Source organism: Panthera onca, chromosome D2, assembly GCF_046562875.1.
Source record: "Panthera onca isolate mPanOnc1 chromosome D2, mPanOnc1 haplotype 2, whole genome shotgun sequence".
Classification (NCBI taxonomy): Eukaryota; Metazoa; Chordata; class Mammalia; order Carnivora; family Felidae; genus Panthera; species Panthera onca.
In genome coordinates this window covers 70,994,193-71,017,817 of record NC_138349.1, presented here as the reverse complement: position 1 = coordinate 71,017,817, position 23,625 = coordinate 70,994,193, and the positions used below count along the sequence as shown (strand labels likewise).

The 23,625-nt window shown below is 55.6% G+C and overlaps 1 protein-coding gene across 4 annotated transcripts in view; it reads right to left on the bottom strand.

The window, feature by feature from the left end:
- The window catches only part of GALNT2 (polypeptide N-acetylgalactosaminyltransferase 2), a 193,311-nt gene that overhangs the window by 5,352 nt on the left and 164,334 nt on the right, over positions 1–23,625 (bottom strand). For all 4 annotated transcript variants that reach the window (XM_078434242.2, XM_078434240.2, XM_078434241.2 and 1 more), the window contains exons 9-15: positions 20,931–21,018; positions 20,224–20,327; positions 15,380–15,506; positions 10,140–10,232; positions 9,731–9,814; positions 7,086–7,212; positions 801–920 (exon numbers count right to left, since the gene is read on the bottom strand). In XM_078434242.2, the coding sequence (XP_078290368.1) occupies positions 801–920; positions 7,086–7,212; positions 9,731–9,814; positions 10,140–10,232; positions 15,380–15,506; positions 20,224–20,327; positions 20,931–21,018 (743 nt within the window). The remainder of the gene's footprint in view (positions 1–800; positions 921–7,085; positions 7,213–9,730; positions 9,815–10,139; positions 10,233–15,379; positions 15,507–20,223; positions 20,328–20,930; positions 21,019–23,625) is intronic.

The window sequence follows — 23,625 nt, the reverse complement described above, 5'->3', positions numbered from 1 at the left end:
ATAAGGTTTCATCCACTTGAACTTACGTAGCATTTTTGTAAGTTTAAAAAGCAAAGATATTTAAAAAATAAGAACGTAAGTTTTCTTTAAAATATCCAGCGGCATGGAGAGAATGTGCCCCCACGTACAGGGGGGTCTGATGAGGCGGCAAGTTACGGGGTTGCGGTCATCACGTCCAGCACTCAGACCCACACATCCGCGGCCACCACCGTCCGTTATCTCCTTGGTGCTCACCGACGTCACCAGATACTTTCAGGGTGCCCACAAACAAGCAGCTGCTACAGAGAAGCTTCTGGACAGGGGACCACCAGCCCTGCTTCCCTTGCACAGCACGGAGGGGAGGAAATGACCTGCCCCTACCACCGTGCCCGGGCTAGAGAAGGCAAGGCGTTCAGAGACCTTCGGAGGAGCCGAGCATACAATCACGAAACAGATCGGTCAAGAAGTTACGGGGAGCCATAACCCAGGACGGGGCACTCATGGGAGAGCGGCCCACAGGGGGCAGAGGAGAGAAAGCACGCCATCCAGAGCCGGTGCCCACGGAGACCGAGGAGCCTTCGCAGCACTCGCACCCCGCACCCTGCAGAGACACGACGATCCCACGTTCGCCCAGCACGGGATTCGCGGGCAGCCGGCCACACACCGGGGGCTGCCCAGCAGGGTAGGGGGACGGCGGGCAGATCGCGGGAGCTGGAGTCCGGTAGGGCAGCCGGCATGGCAACAAACACGGCGTACGCGCTGCCCGTCGAGGCCACGGAGGAGGCACCGGGAGGCCAGGCCGAGGGGCACGGGCACCCTACCTGTCTGCTGTCGTTTTCCCGGCAGCCCTGCAGCTTTATGACCGAGCCCGGCGTCCGGTCCACCACCGTCAGGCACAAGTCCATGTGTTTCACCGACTTCTCCTTCGTCAGGGCCCATTCCTGGAACGCAAAACTGCAGGTCAGGGGCGGGCCACACGCGGGCCCGTGAGGGGACGGGGCCCCCAAAGGGAAAGGGTCACGCTGCGGAGCCGGGATGTGGAGCCCCCTGGGCCAACGCAGGGCCCACACACGACTTTCTGCCTAAGGGCGGGTCCTCAGCTGGGGGTGTCCGGGGGTGCCTCCCAGCGCAGCACCAAGATTTTTGCAGACCGTCGTGGCAGCAGGGCTCCGAGAACGCCAGGAACCAAGATAAACAGTATTAACTATGTTAGCCCCAGACGCAAATCAGAGCACCGCGCTCATCTTCTACCCTTAAATGCGAGCTGGAGACACCGTGGCTCGTGCGTGGTTCCCACAAGACGGACGGTGCAGGGCCAACTCTTCCACCCACGTCGTTTTGGGGAAGGCTCTGCGCCCCCTGCAGGTGTGGTCTGGAAACAGCCTTTACGAATGCGGATTGTAACGTGTGAAAATTATAAATTACACAGGGCCAATCTAGGCAAAACGTACAGCGTGTAGCCTCACTCCTGGGCGGTGGGTGATTTAATGCTCAGGAAGGTCTGAGATCCCTGCGGCTGGGCCTATGTATTTACACACACACACACACACACACACACACACACACAGCACTAGTTATTCTGAGTACTCGATAAGACTGTCTCAAACGGCAGGAAGCCAGAGAATGGGGAAGAAGTGGGAGTGTGGCCACGGGCAGAGGGCTCCCGGCAGGGCAGCGGGTGGGACAGGAGGAAGGTGGCTTCTGACCTCTGCTCTAGGGCGGGACCCTTTCGAAGGGGTAAACACCCAAATGAGCGCTCGGGATCCAGAAGCAGCAAGGCGTCTCCCGACGCAGAATTCTATCAGGACAGACCACCCGCGGCGTCATTTCTGCTGCCACGATACAGCCGTCCTTGCAATGACCCCACCGCGCCCTGCAGCGACCCAGGTGCTCTCGCAGGGCCGGGCCCAGGGCGGTGAACAGACAGGCAGGGCCCCGACCCCGTGGGGCTGGCTCTCCAGCGGGGAACACACATGAATGTACCACGGCCGCTTAGGCGTATTAAGTGCTTTGGAGAAATTATTTTCCTTTTCTTCTAAGGGGACAGAGATGAGAGAGGGAATAAATTATCATTTTTTTAAAGTGTATTTATCGAGAGAGAGAGAGAATGAGTATCTCAAGCAGGCTCTGTGCAGTCAGTGCAGAGTCCAATGTGCGGCTCAAACTCATGAAGCGTGAGACCATGATACAAGCCAAAGTCAAGAGTCAGACACTTAACTGATTGAGCCACCCAGGCACCCAGGGAATAAGTGACCTTGTAAAGAAGGCTCACTATTCAATACCCAGGTCACCCTGGGACAAATGGTGGGCCCCAGACAGGCAGCCCCCGCAGGGACCAGAAAAGCCGTTAGCCTGTTCTCCAGCTTCCTCGCTCCTAACAGGGAGGCCGACTCGGGCCAGTGCCCTCACTCCCCTCGGCTTCAACGTCCTCACCTTTTAACTAGTATTTCTCAAAGTGTGCTCCATGAGGAATTCTATGAAGTTAGTTCCAGGTCAAATGCATTTGGGAAACGGTGAGTTTGGGCCATGTTTCCCTCCGCAAATTCGGAAAGAAGTCTCTTAAAGGCTCTGAAAGTCCGAGGATAGAAGAAACTGCCCGGGCTGTTTTCCTTTGCGACTCTCGGGCTCGGGAGCTCGGAGCCCTGTCCCCACCTGTCCCCACCAGCGGCTCTTGGCAGTGAGCTCTGCAGAGCGCCCTCTGGGAAGGGCCACGTGCCGCCTCTGAGCGGCGACTGCAACCTTCCACGATGCCGTCACTCAACAGTCGGTGCTTCTCAGGTGCCAACAGGTGCTCAACGTCACCGGCACTTGAGGGCGTCACTCACGGCACAAAGGCCCCCGAGAAGGAGGACGTGCATGCGGTCTTTCGTCACGTGTCCAGCGAGGCTTGTGTGAAACAATGGCACCGAGACCCCCCCCCCCCCCCAAACTGTCTAAGATTTTACATGGTTCTGGGAAGCAGGTGTCGAAAGCCGCTGGAAGGGCTGCAAACAGATACCCAGTTAAAGCTCACGTCTCGATGTTTCTACGAGCTTCTTGCCACTGTGCGCTTAATTATTTTAAAGCCGACTTTAGGCTGAATTTCAGAAAAACTAATTCAGCTGTGCAAACAACACAGCTAGTTGCTACTTTGTTCTTCTGTGTTGCATTTCAATGATCTGGATTTGTCAAATAAAGTTCATAAATATTTAAGGAACGCTTTTTTGAGCCGCTCCTCTTAAAAAAGCCTGGCCATTAATTTTCCCATTTCCTGTGTGTCTGCTGGGGCTCAGCCAGAAACCACATAACAAACCTTACTCTTCCAGAGCACGGGACCCTATTTTCAGTGAGGGAATGTTATCTACCCTCAGTTTTCACCCATGTGGCACACTCCTCAAGAAAGCATCACTTTGCATCAGATCAGATGGGGCTCACTCGTGGCGGGTTTACGAGTCGGGTCCTCTGCGAGCGGCAGGCGTGAGCTCTGCCTCCCAGAACCACACTCGCCAGTATGGTGGGAAAAAGAAATTTTTTTAATCCTTTTTGAGACACACACACACACACACACACACACACACACACATACACACAGAGTGAAAGGGTGGGGGGAGGGCAGAGAGAGAGGGAGACACAGAATCCCAAGCAGGCTCCAGGCTGTGGGCTGTCAGCATAGAGCCCAACGCGGGGCTCGAACCCATGAACCAAGAGATCGTGACCTGAGCCGGAGTGGGACGCTTAAGGGACTGAGCCACCCAGGCGCCCCGCCTCGGTTCAGTTAAACAGAGCAAATGCCTCACACCCTCGGTCGCATTAGCTACGTTCTGAGTGCTCTGTAGCTGCAAGGGGTCGGGGAGAACCGCACTGGACGGGGTGGACTAGAACACCATCCTCACTTTACAAAGCACAGCTGGACGGCGCTGGTCTAGAAGGCGGCTCTCTCTGGGCCTCAGGCCGGTCCACGGAGGAAGGTGTTCCCAGGCGTGTGGGTGAAAGTACACCACGTCGTCATACTGCCTCCCGGTCCCTCAGTGATGTGGCCTCTCCCTCGAGGAAACTCTTCACTGTGCAGCCGCTCCTTTAGAATCACCCGCCTCGGGAGCTTTCGAAAGCCCCAGTGCTCTGCGGCCCCAGGCCAAGTGAAATCCCAGGCTTTCTGGGCATGGGACCTGGCGTCGGTATTTCTTAAAAGCTTTCGGGGCTATTCCAGCACAAAACCACAGGAGGAGTGCTCAGAGTGAGTGGAAACCTGCTCCCTGGAGAGGCGGGGCTGTGTCCTCCCGTCTATGACCCCTGAGGGGGCAGCACCTGGCACAGCGGGTCCCCCGCAAATATCTGCTGAAAGGGAGGAAAAGTCACCCCGTGCGAGAACAGCAATGGTCTCACAACAGGAAAGGGGAAAAAAGAGCGGGAACGGGTTGGCTCCGCACAGGCCGTCACGTGTGTTTGTCACGACAGCCCCAGGCACGGCACCGGGGTCTGCTTTGCGCAGGCTCTGGGACAGGCCAAGGTCGGGGCTGGGCCACGGCACAGCACTGTCGCCTGTGTGCACAGCTGGGAGCAGCCGTGTCTGGGGGGCCTCCTCCACTGTCCCCAACTACTTCCTCCCCCGAAGACGGTGCCCTGAGAGCAGCACGCCACCAGCGAGCTCCGATGCCTAGACATCAGGGGACTATAACCAGGACACCTCGGAGACTGAGAGGGGGAGCAATGAAAAATTTCACGGGGAGAAACAGGTGTAAACCGAGAACGTCCGGGGCAGGCCAGAGGAGTGTTCGTGGGCTGAGATACCAACATGCAGGCGGGATCTGGGGATCCAGAGCCACAGCCACCAGCCGTCACTGGTGGGGGTGATCACATGGGCCACTGAGTGGTCGAGAGCCAAGCACAGAGCCCGGGACAGAAGCTGGTGCCTGAGACACTGAGGGCAGGGTGGGCGGTGACGGGAAATCCTTCACGGCCGGCCGGCACACTTACTTTTAGAATGCCCTACAGAGGGGCACCCGGCTGGCTCAGTAGGCTAGGCCCCCGACTGGATTTCGGCTCAGGTCGTGATCTCACGGTCCGTGAGTTCGAGACCCGTGTCGGGCTCTGTGCTGATGGTGCGGAGCCTGCTTGGGATTCTCTCTCTTCCCTGATTATGCTCTCTCTCGCTCTCTCTCTCTCTCTCTCTCAAAATAAGTAAAGAAATGTTAAAAAAATTACTTTCAGATGCTCTACAGAGTAAGACTTCTCACTGCCCAGGAGAGCTGCTAAAATATAAAGGACTGAGCCCTTTAACTTTCACTGGATCATCAGAACATCGCAAATGTGACAGAGGGGAACCCCAGGAATGAATTGAGTGAAGCCAAGGCGGAATTATAAAACGTCTAACAACAGGGCTGGTAAATAACTCGAAGGCAAACTTTCAGCAGTTTCATCATGGCTTTGGACAGAAGCAGATAAAACCCCCGCCTGTCCGCGTGTTCACACCCCTCCCGCCTCCCACCGCAGCCCCGAACCTCTACTGCTCAGCGTAGAGGGAGCCATCCCTGCACGGCCTCCCGCAGTCAGACCTGGGCCGGGACAAGGATGACAGCAACGCCACGTGACCCTGTGTCATCCCCTGTTGTGTGAGGCTGAGTATGTCACAGAGGCCATGCGGTCCCCAGCAAGAGGTGGGATCACATTTAATTTCACTGCCTCGGACTGAAAGGCAGGAACAGTGCCTCCCCGCACCCCCCCCGCCCCACCTCCTGTCCCCAACCAACAAACTGCCCGACTTGTGTCCTCCCTCCTCCTCTCCTTCCTTCCCTCTTTACTGGTCCTCCTTCCAGCTGACCCCTCACATTTGGGGGGCCTGGGAAAGAGTACCAACGGGGACCCACATATCACAGGCTGAAATACTTGAAATCCGTAAATCCAGCTGTACCCAGAGGCTGGCCGTGCACTCACCCAAAGCTCACGGCCTGTCCAGAAGACAGAGGCTCTGGGGACAGAGGGGAGACCCTGGGAGCCCAGGCGGGGGGCGGTGGGGGCGGCACGCAGGTGCTGGGCCGGCCCTGGCGGCCGCCTGAAGCTGGCTCCCCGCCTCTTGTCTGATTTAGGGTGTCCGGACCATTCCAAGCATCTGCTAAGATGCCATCACCAAGTGAAGGGAGCATTTGGGGATCGCAGTCTGCCTAGATACTCCCTGGGGGTGGGGTCTGGAGCCACCAGCTGTACATGGGAGCAGGGGCCCTCTTTTAAAAATAATCCTTTTTAAAGAAGGTTCTGGGATCAATAAACCTGGATACACCGAGTTAAACTGCCTCCTGACCCCCGCCTCACCCCATTTAAACTGCAGGCCCTCTGAGAGCTTGGCATATTTTCAAAGAGGTAAGAGTACTTAGCATTGCCCAACCTTTTTTGCGTACAAAGCCCATGGTTTCCCAAATACCTATTATTATCTCATTACAAAATGGCTTTCTAGACCGTTGTCTTCTGGAACACGTAGGCCACGGTTAGGCCCATCAAGCCTTCTTGGTCTCATTTTCAGTGAGGATAGAAGGTGGTGGGGTTTTACGCTTCCTGGAAAAGTTGTGTGTGTGTGTGTGTGTGTGTGTGTCAGACCGAAGCTAGTAATTATTAATTTTTCTATCTAAGCTGTTGCTGTCTAACAGGCAGGGGGACCAGGAATGACTCTGGCGGCCGCCACAGGGACTGTGGTTAAGTACCCATTTAACTGGGGCATAGGTAGGTGTTGACAAGCACGTTCGGAGACTGGACACAGATGGGGACACAGAACAGGTGCTCTGGGGATGAGCACACATCACAGGGAGGACGGAGGCAGCAGGAAGACGAGGAAGAGGAGGAGGAGGAGGAGGAGAGGGAGGAGGAGAGGGAGGAGGAGGAGGAGGAGGAGGAGGAGGAGGAGGAGGAGGAGATTAAGACTGGCCCAAGGCTGCGGACAGGCTCCACGCCTCTGATCCGAGACACCCCCCACCCCGATCTGATGGCCGTCTGCTAGCGGGTGACAGGCAGGAACTAGGTGCTACCTCACGGACAACTGGGGTCACAGGAGAAAGGCAGCAGCTAGGACTTGTAACGTCAGGGCCCCTTCCCTGTTGTCTCCGGGTCTCCGGGAGCTAAAGTCCACCCCACGCACATACCTGGTTCCCCCCTGCATTGTGGCACTCGTAAACTCCGACGACACCGTCAGCAAAATGTCCCAAAGTGTCCAGGCAGTTGGTTCCCTGCTGCAAGGCCCCAAAAGCTATATCCTGGTGGTCGGGAACCCTGGAAAGCAACGGGAGAATCGTCTGCTTAATTCCGCGGGAGCCCCCAGCTCCCGCCATCCACTTCCTCGGCTTGGTGACTTTATCTCAGGCAGCAGGAACCACTCGAGGAAGGCCTCCACTAGGCCCCGTGCCCCTCCCCCACTGGCGGGTGGTCTCAGCGAGGCAGCGTTTTGCCCACGTCCTGGATTTCTAAGCCCGACTGAAGATCACGTTGGAGGACGACTCTTTGTATTCCATGTCAGGGAAACGTTTCTGGAAAGGAAAAGCTCCTGTATTCTTCGGTGTTGGTCCGTTGGAAGGTCTTTAGGAAAGCAATGAATGAGGGGCGCCTGGGTGGCTCCGTGGGTTGAGTGTCGGACTTCGGCTCAGCTGACGGTCTCGCAAGTTCGTGAGTTAGAGCCCCACCCTGGGCTCGTTGCTGGGGGCCCAGAGCCTGCTTCGGAGCCTCTGTCCCCCTCTCTCTGCCCCTCCCCCGCCTCGTGCTCTCAAAAACAAACATTAAAAAAAAAATTAAAAAAAAAAAAAAGATACATATTTAAAAAAAAAAAAACAAAAAACAGTAAAAGAAAAGCAGTGAGCATGGTCATGTGCCGCTTGAACTTCCCAGAAAACTTAGGATCTGACCTTTGCCCGGAAGAGGGGAGAACCTGAGTGGCTTTGTCGGGCGGCCTTGCCACAAACAGACCCAGGGCATGGCGGGGGGGGGGAAGGGGGGGGATGACACGCCTTGGGATTCGACCCACATCTGCACCCAGCCTGGGCCCTGCACCAGCTGCGTCGTCTCCCAGACCTCCCGCTCTCTCCACACCTCACCCCCCTCTTCTGCACGGCACCCGAGGAACAGGCCAGCTTCAAGTTATCATGTAAAAATACTGCCTCGTAAGCCGGGCTCTTGGGAAGCACTCGGTAAGTGGCAGTGATTACCACGGCCACAAACACAAGTACGAAGTTGGTGTCTCCCTTGCCTGGTGCAGGGCGGGGTCGGGGGCAGCGGAGTCACCTGCCGGCACGGTGCGCGATGCTTTGGACACGGTCCAGTGTCACCTCGGGGTGAAACCACATTTGATGTCACTCTTGCCTGGCATCATTACCCACTAAGACCCAGGCCAGCAAATACGAGGTGGGCGCCACTGGGGGGCTACGATCTGCTGCTGGGAGGCCCCGCATGAGCTGAGAGAGAGAGAGACGACGACCGGGGGGCTCCCGCTGGTGACAGACACCGTTCCCAATCCCCAGCGAAAGCCATCCTTCACAGAGGGGGCCGGAGGGAGGACACCGTCCCGCTGTGCCAGCTCTTCCGGCTGGGGGTGGGCGGGGGGAGAGGGGCAGGACGTCGTACGTTGCTTTAAAAGCCGAGGCAACGGTTCCAGGGGGGGATGTGCGCGAGTAGCCGCGATGAGGCCCAGCCGCATCATCTAACCCTCCCACGCGTCTCTGTGACGAGGGCTCTGGAGGAGCCGTTAGTGCAAAAGATCACGGTGGGGGCTGTCGCGTTCCCGGTCCCCGGGCTGGGAGACACGGGACTCGCGGTGAAACGCTCTGGGCATATTCAGAGTAAGGGATGTGCCGCATTAAAGCCAAGAGCTGTCTGGCAGCCCCTTTACGAAGATGAAGCGGAGATGGATCCCGAAGGCCGGAGGCCCGCGCGCCCGCCGATGAGGGTATCAGTGCTCCCTCGGGACGCGGGGCTCACGTTAATTTACAAGAAGACACCGGGTGTGGACAGAAGGAGCGGAAGAGTGCTTCTGATGAGCTCTCCTGGAAGGAAGCAGGGCGCCGGCGTCATGACTCCCATTTTACGTGGGGTAGAGACCAGCCTGGAGGAGGGAGGCGCCGTGGGCGGGGTCCCGGTCCCCGCGCCCCTGCTGGGTGCCACCATCGGCGGTTGCACAGGAGGGGGCGGTAGTGCCCGGGCAGCAGGGGCCAAATGGCAAGCGGCAGAGCGGAGGTATTCTTGGACCTGCGCCCGGGTCGGTGCTGGGTCTCAGCTCCCGACTCTCGCCAACTGGGGTGAGACACGCGAGGATGGGGAGGCCCGGGGCACCAGAACCGGGAGGCCGGACGGAGGCAGCCGGGCAGGGTGGGCACAGCGCACACACCTGGGGGCGGGGGGGGGGGGGGGCGGGCGCTACTCCTCGGGCCGCTTACACGGCCGGTTAGAGCACAGTCCTCGGCCGCTTAGCCCCTGCCCCCCTTGCCAACGGGGAAGGAGTTAGATGAGGGGACACCTGGGACTGTCTCCACCTCTCCGGAGAAGGGCAAGGGAACGCGGCAGGAGGCCGCCATTCAGGGAGCACATTCTCAGGGCTGCTTGGCGACAACGGGGGGGTGGGGGGGGGAAGGACACACAGCTCTCACTGCGGGGGGCTAGCGGGGGGTCCAGCTCCTGGCCTCCTGTCCGAGGTGCAATCTTCACTTCCTCACCTTCCAAGGCCTCGCTGCCTCTCCGACACTTGTTGCTCCTAAGCCCCGGCGAAGTAAGACCCCCCCCTTGCAGGTCCCCCCGGGGGGCTTACCTTAACTCTGGGTAGACGTTTTCGAGGTACCATTTGAAAGGCTTGCAGCTAAGCTTCTTCCTAAGCTCCAGTCGGCTCTGAATACTGGAGAAGAGGGAAACAAGATTCCTTTACCAATCTGAAGAACTGACCAGCTCCCTCCATCAAATCTGCTCCTGAGAACAGCCCTGAGGCGGCAGTGGACCTTGGACCCCGCACACTCCTGTCCCCATGACCCCGGGCACCTCCCGCACCCCGCCTGCCCAAGGCCCTCGCCCAGTCCCGAGCAGAGGCTCCTGCTTCGACCCCCGGGCGCCTGTTCTCGACTCTGGAGGCGGTGTGGTTCTTGGGGTGCAGGCTGACCACAGGGCTCCCCCCACCCCCAAGGATCCCGAGCAAAGCAGCACGAGAGGGCGCAAGTTACACTTACTTTCCATAAGGGACGTTTCTGGCAGAAGGCACTGCTGCGTAATAGAAGTTTTTGTATTCGTCCATCCAGACCTCTGCTGCCCGGCGGGTGTTACTAGAAACAAAACAAATCTCCTTGAGCTGTGACCTGCTTCCTTTCCATCAGCGTCACGCCGTGTGCACTCGTCCGCTTGGAGTGCCACTTAGGAAGGTCCTCCGACGCCGGCCGGCAGCTTGGGCAGCGGCGTAGAGAGCGGGCTGTCCCCGCTCAGCACCCAGGCCCGTGTCTGCGGGTAGCTGGCATTCAGCGGGTGCTTACTGAACAAACAGAGCTCGCTTTCTCGGGTTGCGCGAAACCGGATTGTCAAAGAGCAAAAGTCGGAGTCAGAAATGCAGCACAGGCAGGGACTGGGAAGAAGAGACTGGGGCTGTACCATCGGGAAGGACAAAGCGTCACGGCAACAACCCGTGCGAATGTGTGCGCAGAAGGAAGCACCAGGGAGGACAGCCGAGAACCCCTCGGCCTCCACGGCCCTTCTCATCACGGCTCTCACCCTACCAGATGGCCGTGGCCAAAAGTTAAAAATAGGTAAGAATTCCTATTAAAAAAGACTTTTTTTGCCTGCAGACCTGAGCTGACAGAGTGTCCTGTTTGGACAAGGAGTCGTCACGTGAAGGGGACAGCAGCTTTACGCCCCACACGTGGGGCTCTAATTAGCTACCCCGTGCTTTTCTAGAAGGCAGGAAAACCACATGCTTCGGTCTCAAAACCATGATGCATGATCAATAAGGCCGCTGGAACAAGCTACTTTTGCACACACGGCCTGCGTTAAAGGATTCACGCGCACGGACGTCCACATCTGACCCTGTCGGCATTCTTTGCAAAGCATGTATAGAGCAGCATTCATACAGGGAGCCTCTCTGCTCCCAAGTCCTGGACTCCGTTCCAAAGTAGACTCACCCCTCCTTAAGAATCCGTACAGAACACACGACGTTCTTCCACAATAAATTATTAGGGAGGCAGCGTTCACCTTGGAAAGGAATTCCTTTTCTCTACCAAAAAGGTCTCTTTTTAAGTAGGGAGGCTTTCAAACGATGTGAGCTACAATTATGAAGATAATTTCTAGGCGGGGCATACATCTTTCACCTAAAGCGATGCAGAGCCCCTTTTTCTCTTCCCGAGATAGAAGATGAACTGTTCCAAATGCCATTTACTAGACAGACAAGACAATACAAAATAACACAGCTGTCCTCTGATCTGGCAAGTTCCCGCTTCGGAAGGGAGGGGGAGGGGAGGGGGCTGGAGAGATGGACCTACCACATTAGAAGACTACCATCTTTGTTAATGAAATTGGCAATATTGTTTATTTTCGCTCTGTAAGAAAGACGTTCAACAACGGGCATTTAAAGATCCGAAGTGCCCGGGATGCTGGATCGTAAGTATTATTTCTCAGAAGAGCCATTAAATATGCTTACTGGGATTCGGAGTCTTACTAAGTGGCCCATGCCTCAACTTAACACCCAGTCAATCTCCAACAGGCTGTGTGACGTCAGTCCTCTGGGACCGGGATCGCTCATCAGTTGGATGAAACGGTCAGATTCAAGCATCTCCTAGGTCCCTTTCAGCCCCGAACGCTTCCAAGGTTTTCTGAATTCCAATCACACAGTGGTTTTGAATCACCTAAGTCATTAACCCATTTCACAATCCCTAAACGCAAAGCAACATCCTTCTGTCTGCTGAATCGAGAAAGATCCATAGGTAAGACTCAACCAATAAGCTTCACGTGCTTACTTCGCCCCAGTTTCCATTCATTCATTCAAATATTTATTCAGTACCTACTATACGCCAGTCTTCTTGGTGCTACGGATACAGCGGCACCCAGAAGGGTCCACTTTGATTTATCCAGGTTTTCCTTGCCTTTGCTTCCTCTCTGCCCACCCCTACGCTCAGCGCAGACAGGGTAGCTCTCTCAGAAAGCAGGCAGCAAAAGAAGGTGTGAGTCACACGGGCCAGTTCTACTGCACGGTGGGAATAACAGAAAACAGTCCGGTAAGAAAGTAAGTTTACACCGCTGGGTTTCAATCGCATTGGTGAAGTCTCGCCATTAACTGGAAACCTAAAACCCAATACCCCTCTCTAAGGGATGTGCCCCACCGCCAGGCTGCTCTTCTGACTGGGGCCATCTCTGGCCTCCGGGTAGATTCTAATTCACACATACACTCCAGCACGCACACAACACCCTACAGTCTCTTGAGGGGCCTGTAGGAAGCAAACTGGACATGTCGTGACGTCACCCAACTGGCCCACTCTCAACTGGTCTTGAGGGATGTGGCTGCCACAACCAGAGACGTGAAGCAAGGATTTGCAGGTGGGTCAGAGCCTTACCCTTTCTAAAGTGCCAGTGCCCACATGTGCACACGGGAGGGGCAAAACAAGGCAGGATCCCACTGGGGCTACTTGCTCCATTCATTAACTCATTCATTCATTCATTCATTCATTCATTCCTCACTCACTCATTTGCTGACAAACTAACCTACATAGGGGCGCCTGGGTGGCGCAGTCGGTTGGGCGTCCGACTTCAGCCAGGTCACGATCTCGCGGTCCGTGAGTTCGAGCCCCGCGTCGTGCTCTGGGCTGATGGCTCGGAGCCTGGAGCCTGTTTCCGATTCTGTGTCTCCCTCTCTCTCTGCCCCTCCCCCGTTCATGCTCTGTCTCTCTCTGTCCCAAAAATAAATTAAAAAAAAAAAAAACAAAAAAAAACCCAAAAAAAAAACGTTGAAAAAAAAAAAAACTAACCTACATAAATGAGATCGTCCTCTGCGTGTTGTTCTATCGCCTCTTTTAGCATCTAGATAAAAAGATCGGTATGTGGTAATGCCGTGGAGTCCGGAGCCCGGCTCCCCGAGTGGCAACCTGGCTCAAGTGCTTTCCGGTTGTGTGAACTTGGCCGGAGGGATGACGCTTTCGCCGCCTCAGCTTCCCTTATCCCTGAAGCGGGGACCAATCAGAGTACTTCGTTCATAAGGTTTTAGGAGAATGACGTAAGCTAATGTTGGCAAAGTACTGAGAAACAGCCCGACACACACTAATCGCCACATACGTGTTAGCTCTCGTCGTGAAGTCCCAATTGTTAATGGTGAAATACTTACACACTTAATGCCGCATATGAGAGGAAACCAGAGAGAACGCGGAACTGGAAAGGGACCTCAGAAACCATCTAATTCGGCCCCCTTATCTTTTAGATGAGTCAGCTGAGGCAGAGGGCCGCGGAGATGCGCCGAAGGCCAGCAGATCTCTGGGGGCCTGGGTCAGTCTTTTGTCCAGGCCTCTGGTGCGCAGACTTCTCAGGGGCCATAAGTTACGGTGAAGAAGTTTCCCTTCTCAACGGCTTAAAAACGACACTGCATAAAGCAATGTTCTGTGCATGTGTATGTTAACGGATACCTTGCGCTGGTAGCGACCAAGGGCTTTAATACGTCCACACGAGAGGCTTTTGGGAGGAATCTCATGTTGTCCCCGGGAAAGAACAAACCCCTCACTGTTTATTTTGTGGAGCTCGCTGTAGAAGAAATACTTCCGTTTCTAGTAAAGAGCAGAAATGACGTCAGACGGCATTCGGGAAAGGACGTACTGTTGAAAGAGGGTAATTTGGCCGGAAGTTTTATTTGATACTTGGCCTCGCTGGAGGCTCCCAGAACTCAGACCCTCCGTGCTGACATTTTCACTTCTGCTGAAATAATTTTCACTTCCGGGTAAGAACAACGTGCGTGGTGTGCGACCTGCACTTGAAATCTAAGCTGTAAAACAGCGGACCAGAGAGAGGCTGTTTGTTCTCCCGGGCTCACTTCTGCTCTCTCTCCAGCTCTCCGGGTTCGGTGGGGGCACCGGGTTGGCAAAGCTGACCGCAGGCCTGGGGCTCGCTCATCATCATTCCCAGCTGCCGGTCTCCGGCCACAGCCAGGCCACCGTAATCGCTGCCTGTCGGCGCTCTGCTGTCACAGCCACAGCCCCGTCCGCGCCACCTTCTCTCTGCCTGGGCCCCCGCCCCTGCCATCGGTTCCTCCTGATGTCACCTCCTCACCACCCTCTGCCCAGAGGCCATGAACACTTCGCTAAAGCTTAAAACAGAGAAGTCAGATACCTGCTCAAAAGTCAGGTGCCTACGGTAACTCGCGCCCCCCCTCCCCCCCCCGGCATCCAAACATCATCCCGAGTTTCCCCCCACCTACAGGGTGCTTGGCTGGGGCCGGTCGAGCTCTCCCACCCTGTCTACTGTCCCCTTATTCCCTAGGCTCCGGGCCCACCTGGTGGCAGACACCGATCTCAGCGCCGAGGACCTGCTCGTCCTGCAGGGAGCGCTGTCCCCCAGGAGCCCAAAGCCCCTCCCTCCCACCTCTGGGTCTGAAACGAGGGCGCAGAGGGTCCCTCCGTGTCCAGTCCGCTCCCGCTCAACCACGTGACCACCGGTGATCCTTCTCTGATCCTTCTCGCAGCATTTATCAGTGGCTGCAGTCTTACTTAGCTATTCAGATGTGGGGCTGACCGCTCCCGGCTCCCTGGGGCCAGGCTGGCCACGGGCCTGCGTGCCGTTTTATCTTTAGCATCTGGAAGAATTCCCCAGAAGACACCCGCAGGCCCACGATGGGTAACTGGCCTGTCTTCTTCAGAAAACTCTTGATTTGGTATCTTCACGTTTGCGAAGATATTTCTGTTATCTACCATAAATCATTTCCACACACCGCATCTTTTTGGCGTGAATTTAGTATGGCCTGACTTTCGTGTTGTTCACATACGGTGCCCTGAATGGTAATATATCAAGTTCCTCTTGTTCACAGTAACGTTTTCTCACACATTCTGCCGGCGGGGGGGGGGCGGGGGGGGGTGTCCAGTTGTCTGAGCTTTCACACGTGTACAGACTGGTGTCATTACTACCACATCAGGATGCAGGAAGGCACGGTCACCCCGGACACCCCTCAGGCTGCCCCCCTCTACTCACGCCTCCGCCTCACCCCTGTCTGCTCCCTGTCACCGTAGCTGTGTCCTTCTGACACCGTCCTAGAAACGGGATTAAACACCATGCAACTTGTCACTCAGCAGAGTGAGTGGCACCCGTGCTGCTGTGGGCACAGTCGGTCCCCGTCCTTGCTGAGTGGCACCCCAGGGAAGGACACCTGCTTCTATACAGCCCGAGGTTAAGTCCCGTCTGGGTGGTGGTGGCCACCGGTGTTCCTGTCCCCGCTCAGCCCCTCATAGCCACTCACCGGGCGAAGACGGTGCCGCTGCCACCCGGGAAGGTGTAGGGGTGCTGCTTCCGGAACACATGTCCCACGCGGCTGCAGGGGACGATCTCCAGGCTGCCGCCGCACTGCCACACGCGGAACGAGATCTCTGAGGCGATGAATGAGACAGGGTGACTGACGGAGCCCTGGACTGTTCTGAGCAGCAGCCACCCCAGACAGGGTACAAGACATCCACCTGCCAGTATCCCATCAAAGGGCTCTCGTGCCCTCGCCTCCTGAAGGAGATGTGAACAGGGAGCCTGCCTCCTTCCAGAACCTGGTCCTGAACATTCTACGGTGGGGACATTGGACACACCCAGTACCTCCTGGCTCCATAGCACAATCAAGAAAGTATGTGCAGGCAGATCAGCCTGACTGTAGCGAATATAAGTTGCGTGCCTTAAATATACACAACGTTAAATCGTCAACGGCACCTCAATAAAGTTGAAGAGAAAAAAAAAAGAGACGGAACGAAAGTTCGTACTGCGGTTCACCAAGAGGGTGTCTCCACAGCAGTGTTTTTTTTACAGAAATGGGAAGTGGTGTAGACAAAAAGAAGAATGTCAAACAAACTCCCTACCCTGGGACACTTACTAGCTTAGATTTGAGCACAGATCCAAATTATGGAGTCAGCTAGATCCGTGTTACCAAATCCCATGTTTGCATTCAAGAATTCGGTTCCAAATTAAAACAAAACAAAACAAAACAAAAAACCAACAAAAGAGCATGCAGAAACGTTTTTCAGATTCAGACGAGACACCTGCAGACAAGTGCGATTCTCTGGTCTATTTTGAATATGGAGGGACTCCGGGCACAAGACCTCGCGTATCCGTGCGACATCACAGGTATTCACTGATGAAATGCTTGCCCTGAATTCTTCACCAGCGGGTTCGTGATCAGGGGCTATTACGTTCGCACTTGCTTTGTATCGACACCGTTAGAAAAGGCACCAGGAAGGGGTATAAACATCCATGAATTAAAAAGCATGAAATACCCACAATGGAGCTTCGATGTCAGATATAACCGGCCACCATATAAGCCAACTTCCTCTACAGCTTATTTTCAGGGCACTGACCACGAGTAAGCAGCTGGACTTTCTCTCTTCAGGAGAAAACGACCCTCCCCTTAAATTCCAAAATTTATGCTTATCCAGAACTGTGCATTATTAGCAGGCTGCAAGTCACCTGGAAAGTTCACAGGTGCCTTTGGACTGTGGTAATGACCAAAGACGCCCGAGTAGCACAGAACCCTCAGAGCTGGCCATGGACTTCACTGGTCAGTAACCAACGGTTCACCTGCTTCGACACAGAATCTACCCGCAGGAGTAATGAGATGCTCAGGCCAACTTCAACATACACACTGCCCTGAGCGTCTGAACTGGGGAAGAGCTCGGCGCGTGGCTGGCTTCTGGAACAGCCTGGCACCCTCTGACCAGGCACCTGTCCTCCTCACCAACCATCTCAGCGACCGCAACAGTCTTCATGGTTCGTATAAAAGGGCACTTCCTCGACATCATTTCACACCCGTAAGAACACGGTGAGGAAGCGAGCTAGAATGCACAGAGTTAGCAGTCACTGCTGGAAGTATAAAAGGGTCAGAAATAAGGTGGGATTAGGGCACACCACAAGCGAGCTGTTGGATAAATCCTCCAGGCAGAGCCCTGTCTGTGGCAGCAGGTGCCCAGACCGCACCGCTGAAGGCACGTAACACCCCCTCGGGCACGACGGGAGTTCCCAGGACTGGATCTAGCAAACTCAAGTAGGAAACCCCTCGTTGGCTAGAGAGGAGCGATCCATGCAGCTGCCGTGGGCCTTTCATAACCAATTCCCTCGCAGCCTTGAAAAATGTAGGGTCATGACCAACCCAAGTCTCTGCTGTGACGGGTTTCTGACTTTCTCCGTGTCCAACAAAGCTTTGAATAAGAAGTTCTCTGCGTTTCAGGAGAATAGAAATTTAAATATACGCTTGCCTAACTGGAACATTCGATCTGGGGGCTGGGAAGGCCCCGTGGCTTCCGTGGAGGGCATGTGTTAAACCAGGAAGGGACCCATTCAGAGACCTGGCGGGAGATTTGGAAGGCCACACAGAAGTACGACTACGTTCAACTCTGATCGCACTTGAACTTGGGGACGCTACAACTTGGGAACGATCACGCAGGATAACTTGGTGGCTTTTGGATCAGGCCACTTGTTTGCTTCTCGGCTCTGCTAACAACCGGCCGTGAGGTCTCGGGCAGGACCTCGGTCCTTCAAGAAAGCATGAAACGAGACGCACAGCGCTGGCGAAAATCTCTAGGTTGCGCACCCGCAACTAACGAAACCGTGGCGCCGTGCCTAACTACACCTCAACCGAAAAAAAAGAAAGCAAGCACAAAATGAGATGATGCACCGGAAGCAGTCAGCATCTGGCTAATGCTGTGGGGACACGGCACAGAGGACAAATCACGTGTCCAAGGAGCCTAACGCCTACGTCTCACAGGGGCCGGGGACCAGCTTCTCCGTCTTTCTTTTTCACTGCTTACGTTAGACTTACGTTGCCAGCTAGGAAAAGCGGAAGGTGCAGTGGTTTGGGGGGGGGGGTGCACCTCGAGGTGGGCTTGGGTGTTACCCGGAGCACCCCTCCTCTCCCGACACACGTCCACACCCACCGGTGTGCACCCACCCGGCGCTCAGAAGTCAGAGAGGTGCCAAACGGACTCAGATTGGGGACTTCTCTTGCTGAAGCCCTACGCCTGTTCACCCTCCAGAGCCAGTGGGAGACTCCTCGAGAGCGGCTTTACGGAGCCGGGCAAGGGAAGGGACAATGCCAGACGGCACCCACGCAGGGACTGTTCCAGCCCCTTCCTCCCTGTCCGGCCCCACCCCCACCGAGGCCCCTCAAGCCCTTCCGCGGGACCTCACTCATGGCACAGCTACATAAATACAAAAACCAAACCAACAAAAACTCCAGAGCATTTAAGAAAACGGCCTCCCCTCCCTCAGGTCTCTGGTGAAATGTCCCCTTTGGTATTTATATCGACACTCTTCGGTGACACAAAGGCTGGCTGCCACATCATCGGCCTAATCCGTGCTTTCAGCTGACAGCACACCTTTTGAAAACCACGGTCACCTAAGTGAAGCCCTGTCCTGCTGGGTGGTCCCGGCCGGCGAGATTTGCACGAAGCCATCAGGAGATGCCTGGGGACCGAGGGTGACGCGGAAGTCTCTTCAGAAGGTTAATCATTCTTCTGAAGCCTTTCGTGCTCAAACGTCTTTCACACAAGTCCTCCCTACCTGTCACCGTGTCATTAAAAAAACAACCAAAAGGAGTTTGACTCATGGTCCTTTGTCCCAGTGTTGTTACTGAGCCCAAAGAAGCTTTCAACATCAAACCGAGGCTGACAAATCTCCACAGAGGAGACGCCATCACTGACTTTAACATCATAAAGTCAGAGAAATAAAACAGGCGCGGCAAGCTTTTTTCTTCTAAACTAACAAAAAATGTCAAAGTTTCTGTTACGGGTAAAAACTCCTAAAACTGACGGTGACATCATTTGTCCTCTCCTTTGTCCCTGCCCTGCTTTCTCCCAGGGTTTGCCCACCCAAGGGCGGATGGTACCGAACAGCGTCAAGAGCTGAGGAGAATCAGTTCAGGACCGCCAGCAAAAAACGACGACGACAACGACAAAAAAAACCAACCAAGCAAAAATCAAACAAAACAAGAAATCTTTTCATCTCAATGCAGTAAGTATGGTGCAGGTACTAACCCAGACCAAAGTCTATAAAATTTCATTGTATAGAATTGGGCGCCTGGGTGGCTCAGTCGGTTGGGCGTCCGACTTCGGCTCAGGTCATGATCTCGCGGTGTGTGAGTTCGAGCCCCGCGTCAGGCTCTGTGCTGACAGCTCGGAGCCTGGAGCCTGCCTCGGATTCTGTGTCTCCCTCTCTCTCTGCCCTTCCCCTGCTCAAACTCTGTCCTCTCTGTCTCTCCAAAATAAACGTTAAAAAATAAAATGAAATTTCACTGTCCCTAAACCTGAGGAAAAACGATTAGCATGGGTTAGTAAAAACAAACAAAAAAATCAAACTAAATGAGAACCGTTCACAAAGTAGTCAAGGAGGGATTAAATGCCAAGGCCTCTTCACGCCGTCTGATTTCCGGGACTGTGGTCAACCCCACGAGGCTGGCCCGGACTCACTTTCCACTCTACACGGCTGAAAGCAAATCCTACAGCCTGAAGCGCTTCCCCACGTTTGTTAAGCTCGCTTTCCAAACCCTCGGGTCCACACGACTTTGAAAAGTTTGCATTTTCCTTCAAAGACAGTGTCTGTCCTCTAGCATCCCTCATTCTAACTTAGGGCAACAGATTTTAACGCCCAACCCAAAAGGGGCGCTTGGGTGGCTTGGTCGGTTAAGCGTCCGACTTCGGCTCAGGTCATGATCTCACGGTCCGTGAGTTCGAGCCCCGCGTCGGGCTCTGGGCTGAGGGCTCGGAGCCTGGAGCCTGTTTCAGATTCTGTGTCTCCCTCTCTCTCTGCCCCTCCCCTGTTCATGCTCTGTCTCTGTCTCAAAAATAAATAAACGTTAAAAAAAAAAAACAATTAACGCCCAACCCAAGACACCCTGAAGAGAGAAAGGTATGTTATCGATACTTATTCGGGGACAGACGGGGTCTGATGAACGGTCACTAACGTCTTTATAGCTGGTTGCCAACTGGCCGCCTGTATACCACAAGCTCTTGCCTAACAGCCTCTTCCAAGCTTCCGCTTTTCAGTCGGACGCCCTTGCTGGGCGGAAGGCCACGGCTTCACCAGGCTTGGAGAGCCAAGATGCAGGCTCACACGTACCCAGGTTCTCTCCTCCCCACACGTCCATCATCATGTCGTACTTCCCCAGTTCTTCAAAATAGAGCTTGTCCATCACGAACAGCCCTCCAGCAATCATAGGGGTTCTGAAAAGGCAGAGAGGGTGGAAGGGAAGAGAGGGAGAGGTCAAAGGTCAAGGACAGCGCTCCTGCATTCTACTGCCAAGGTCAGGTCTACAAGGTGAGCTTAAAAACGAAGCCACAGCCACCGTTCCCCAGTCGGGGCTCAGGATGCTGTCGCTGTTTTTCCGCTGCTGACTTCAAATGCTTCCCACCTGCCCTGCTCAGACGCTCCCACAGCGCAAGGGGCCGGACCCGGTCCCCTACGAGAGCGTGACCACTGAAGCCGGGGGCACTCACTGACAGGTGGCCTTTCCGTGCCTCCATTTCCTTAGAAGATTACAAAGAACGATACGTATAAGCTCTCAGGAGACTCTGCAAGCGACCCAATAATATCAGCTGCCCTTATCTTGGAGCTGGTTCCTCACGTTAGATGCGACCCATCACCTCTGTGTCTCCTGGTCAGCCTGAGAGGCAGTTAACTGAGCCCCTACTTCCTTCCCAGTAGATGTCCTGAGAACTCAATGTCAAGTGCCGGCAGGGAGAGGAAGAGCTTAACTAAGTCTCTAGAAAACACGGGGCCTGGGGTCTCACCTGTGAGGGGCACCCCAAAGGATGCCCGGCACTTACTTTATGGGGGCGACCGGGTTCCCCTGGCGGGATCTTCTCTGCTCGGGCGTCATGTAATCCCATTTGAATACCAAGTTCCAGTCAAAACCTGCCGGCCACAGAGAAGACACAAAACACAAGGGCCGATAAGTACGAACTGTGCTCCTGCACCTCCGTCCCTCACGGCTTAGACGTATTTGTATTTAATGTTTGGACTGGACTCACTGAAACCACACACAGCAAAAAAAAAAAAAAAAAAAAAAACAAGAAAAGAGCGTGACCACGAAAGTCGCAGCAGGAGGGAGAGGGCGCCCGGGGGACCTGGGCAAGAGACCAGCAGGGAAGGCGCATGCTGGAGAGGCTCCCTCTGAACAGAAAACGCGGGTCAGGCTTTCCTAGGATGAAAATGCCTGAGGGTAACGGACCCAGGGAGAGAAGGGGGGTCCGTGTGGAGACACCCTGCACGCCCGAGGGCTGTAAGGAGGCGAGAGAAGAAAGAGGGACAAAGTCAAATCTGCCACCGGGCCTCCAACACTGTCCTGGGGCAAAAGAAGAACCCAGGGGAGGGGACAAGATGACAGGGTCCCTGGGCCTGCAACCTGGGATCCTCTCAGCGTCTCCTGGCTGCAACCAAACCATATTGGGGTGGGGGGGTGCAGAGGGACCACTTTTTGACGAAAATGAGCCAAATACTTCCTTTGGCTGCCAGCGCAGCAGGCAGCAAGCTGCAATTTCTGAGAAATACGGCTGCCGTCCCAAGTCACTTCTAGAAGCCACAGGCTGCTTGGGACAGCCGAGCGCAGGCCCGGTACCTGCCCGTGGTTTCTGATGTTTGTATTGCCGTGTCTCACCCTTACTCAGAAGGCACCCCGCACCGAGCCGTGGGTGCCCACACACCCCACCCGCTGATGCTCCAGAAATGCACGAGGAGACCACTTCTTGGTGACAGGGGGCTCACGATACTGCGTTTCCAAGGGTCTGGCAGCTGAACCTAATTACTCCAGGGCCATCTGTCCTTCAGCTCTGTGCCATGGGGCCTGGGCCAGCAGGGACCGTGCAAGGCCTAGGTTCGGATCTCTCTTCGGGGTGCTCTGAGGTCAAGGTCTGGCTGTCCCGCCAGCCCCCACGTCTGTAGCCTGAACAGGGCAGGGTGGGAGGCGTGAGCCGGGGGTCTCCCGGGCCAGCACGGTACGCCAGATGGCCCCTCCAGAGGCATGGGACCACAAAGGCCCCCCCGCTGGTACCGCCGAGTGCCACAGGCTAGCAAAGAAGAGGCGAGTGGCTGGGGGGGCCAGGCGGCAGAGACGGGAGCCCAGGGAGGAAACTGAGGCAGGCCCCACACTGGCTTTCCCGAAGAGCCCAGCTCTCCCCGAGGCCTGCCTCAACCAGGGAAACGACAAACGTCCTGCCTGTGTGATCAGCAGACAACGCAGAGGCCCCAGCGGGCCAGGTGACGTTACCACCGCCCGCTGCTTGCGAATGTTCATTCTTATTTTATTAATTTGGTCCAAACAGACAAACTATGTTAGGTTTTGAGAACGTGCTAAAAGTGCCGTCCTTGATTTTTTTCCCCCCTAAAGGGATCTGACAAAATGCTTCTGGAGTAAACCTGGTGCCTCTTCTTCTTCCGACCCCGGCAGGAGGCCTGAGCCCCGCCCCGCAGAGCATCTGGGTCCCTGCGCTGGCTCTCACACAGGAAGCTGCTCTGGGAGCAAGAGAGCCCATCAAATCTCCGCTCTTGCAAGTCCTCGGGGACGAAGACATTCTGAAGACCGACGCTTTCTTGATAACTAAGGATCTGTCCCCTTTAAAGCGGCCAAACCGCCTCACTGTTTGCCGAGAATCGTTTTTGAACTCCGTGTCTCCTGATGCGCGTAGAGCCCTCCCACGGCGACAGCCCCGCTGCCGATGGCTCGGGACGGGGGACCTGCCTGGCCACATCACGGACCTCGTGCCGGCGAGGCTCATCCCTTCGCTGCCCACGACACTAGCACCCCACTTCTCAGACGGGCACGCGGAGGAGCAGAGGTCAGCTGGCAGGTGGGGCCAAAAGCCGGAGTCGCCCAGACCGCCCCGGCATTCTGTTTCCTGAGGCTGCGCCCGGTTTGAGAGTTTCACGGTCTTCTTCTCTCCGTGCCAGGCCATCAGTGGCTCCTGTGTCTGTCCGCAACAGTCCGTCCTCCTGGCATCCACTCAAGGTGTTGGAAGACGGGCAAAGCGACCCCTAGGTTCACACAGAGCAACTGGGGTGCCGCTGGGCAGGTAGAAAAGACTTCGTGGACCGTAGGTGGGAAGGGTCGAGAGCAAAGACATTACACACGCAGAAAGCACAGGCTCTGACGTCTCTTTCAGCTGCTTTGAGCGGTCTCAGCTGACCTCCTGGCTCTCAGCCGGGCTCCGAGAGGCGTGACCGCCAACCGGCTGAGGTTCAGAGCACAGAGCGTTTATGACCGGGCGGTGGCAGAGCCCTGTGTCACCAGCCACCCCCTGCCCCACCCCCACCCCACAGTCCCAGGGACAGAAGGACACTAGTAAGAGCCGCGTGTCACATGACCAGTCCTTTCAAGGGGCCAGTGTGATCCCTACGCTGCCATCAGCACCATGGAGCCCTGCATGAGACCGGCGTGTCCCCAGGCAAGGTCCAGGAGCCCGCGGGGGTCCACAGACCCTTCTGGGGGTCTGCCACGTCAAAACCGCGTTCATATTTACATGAGAC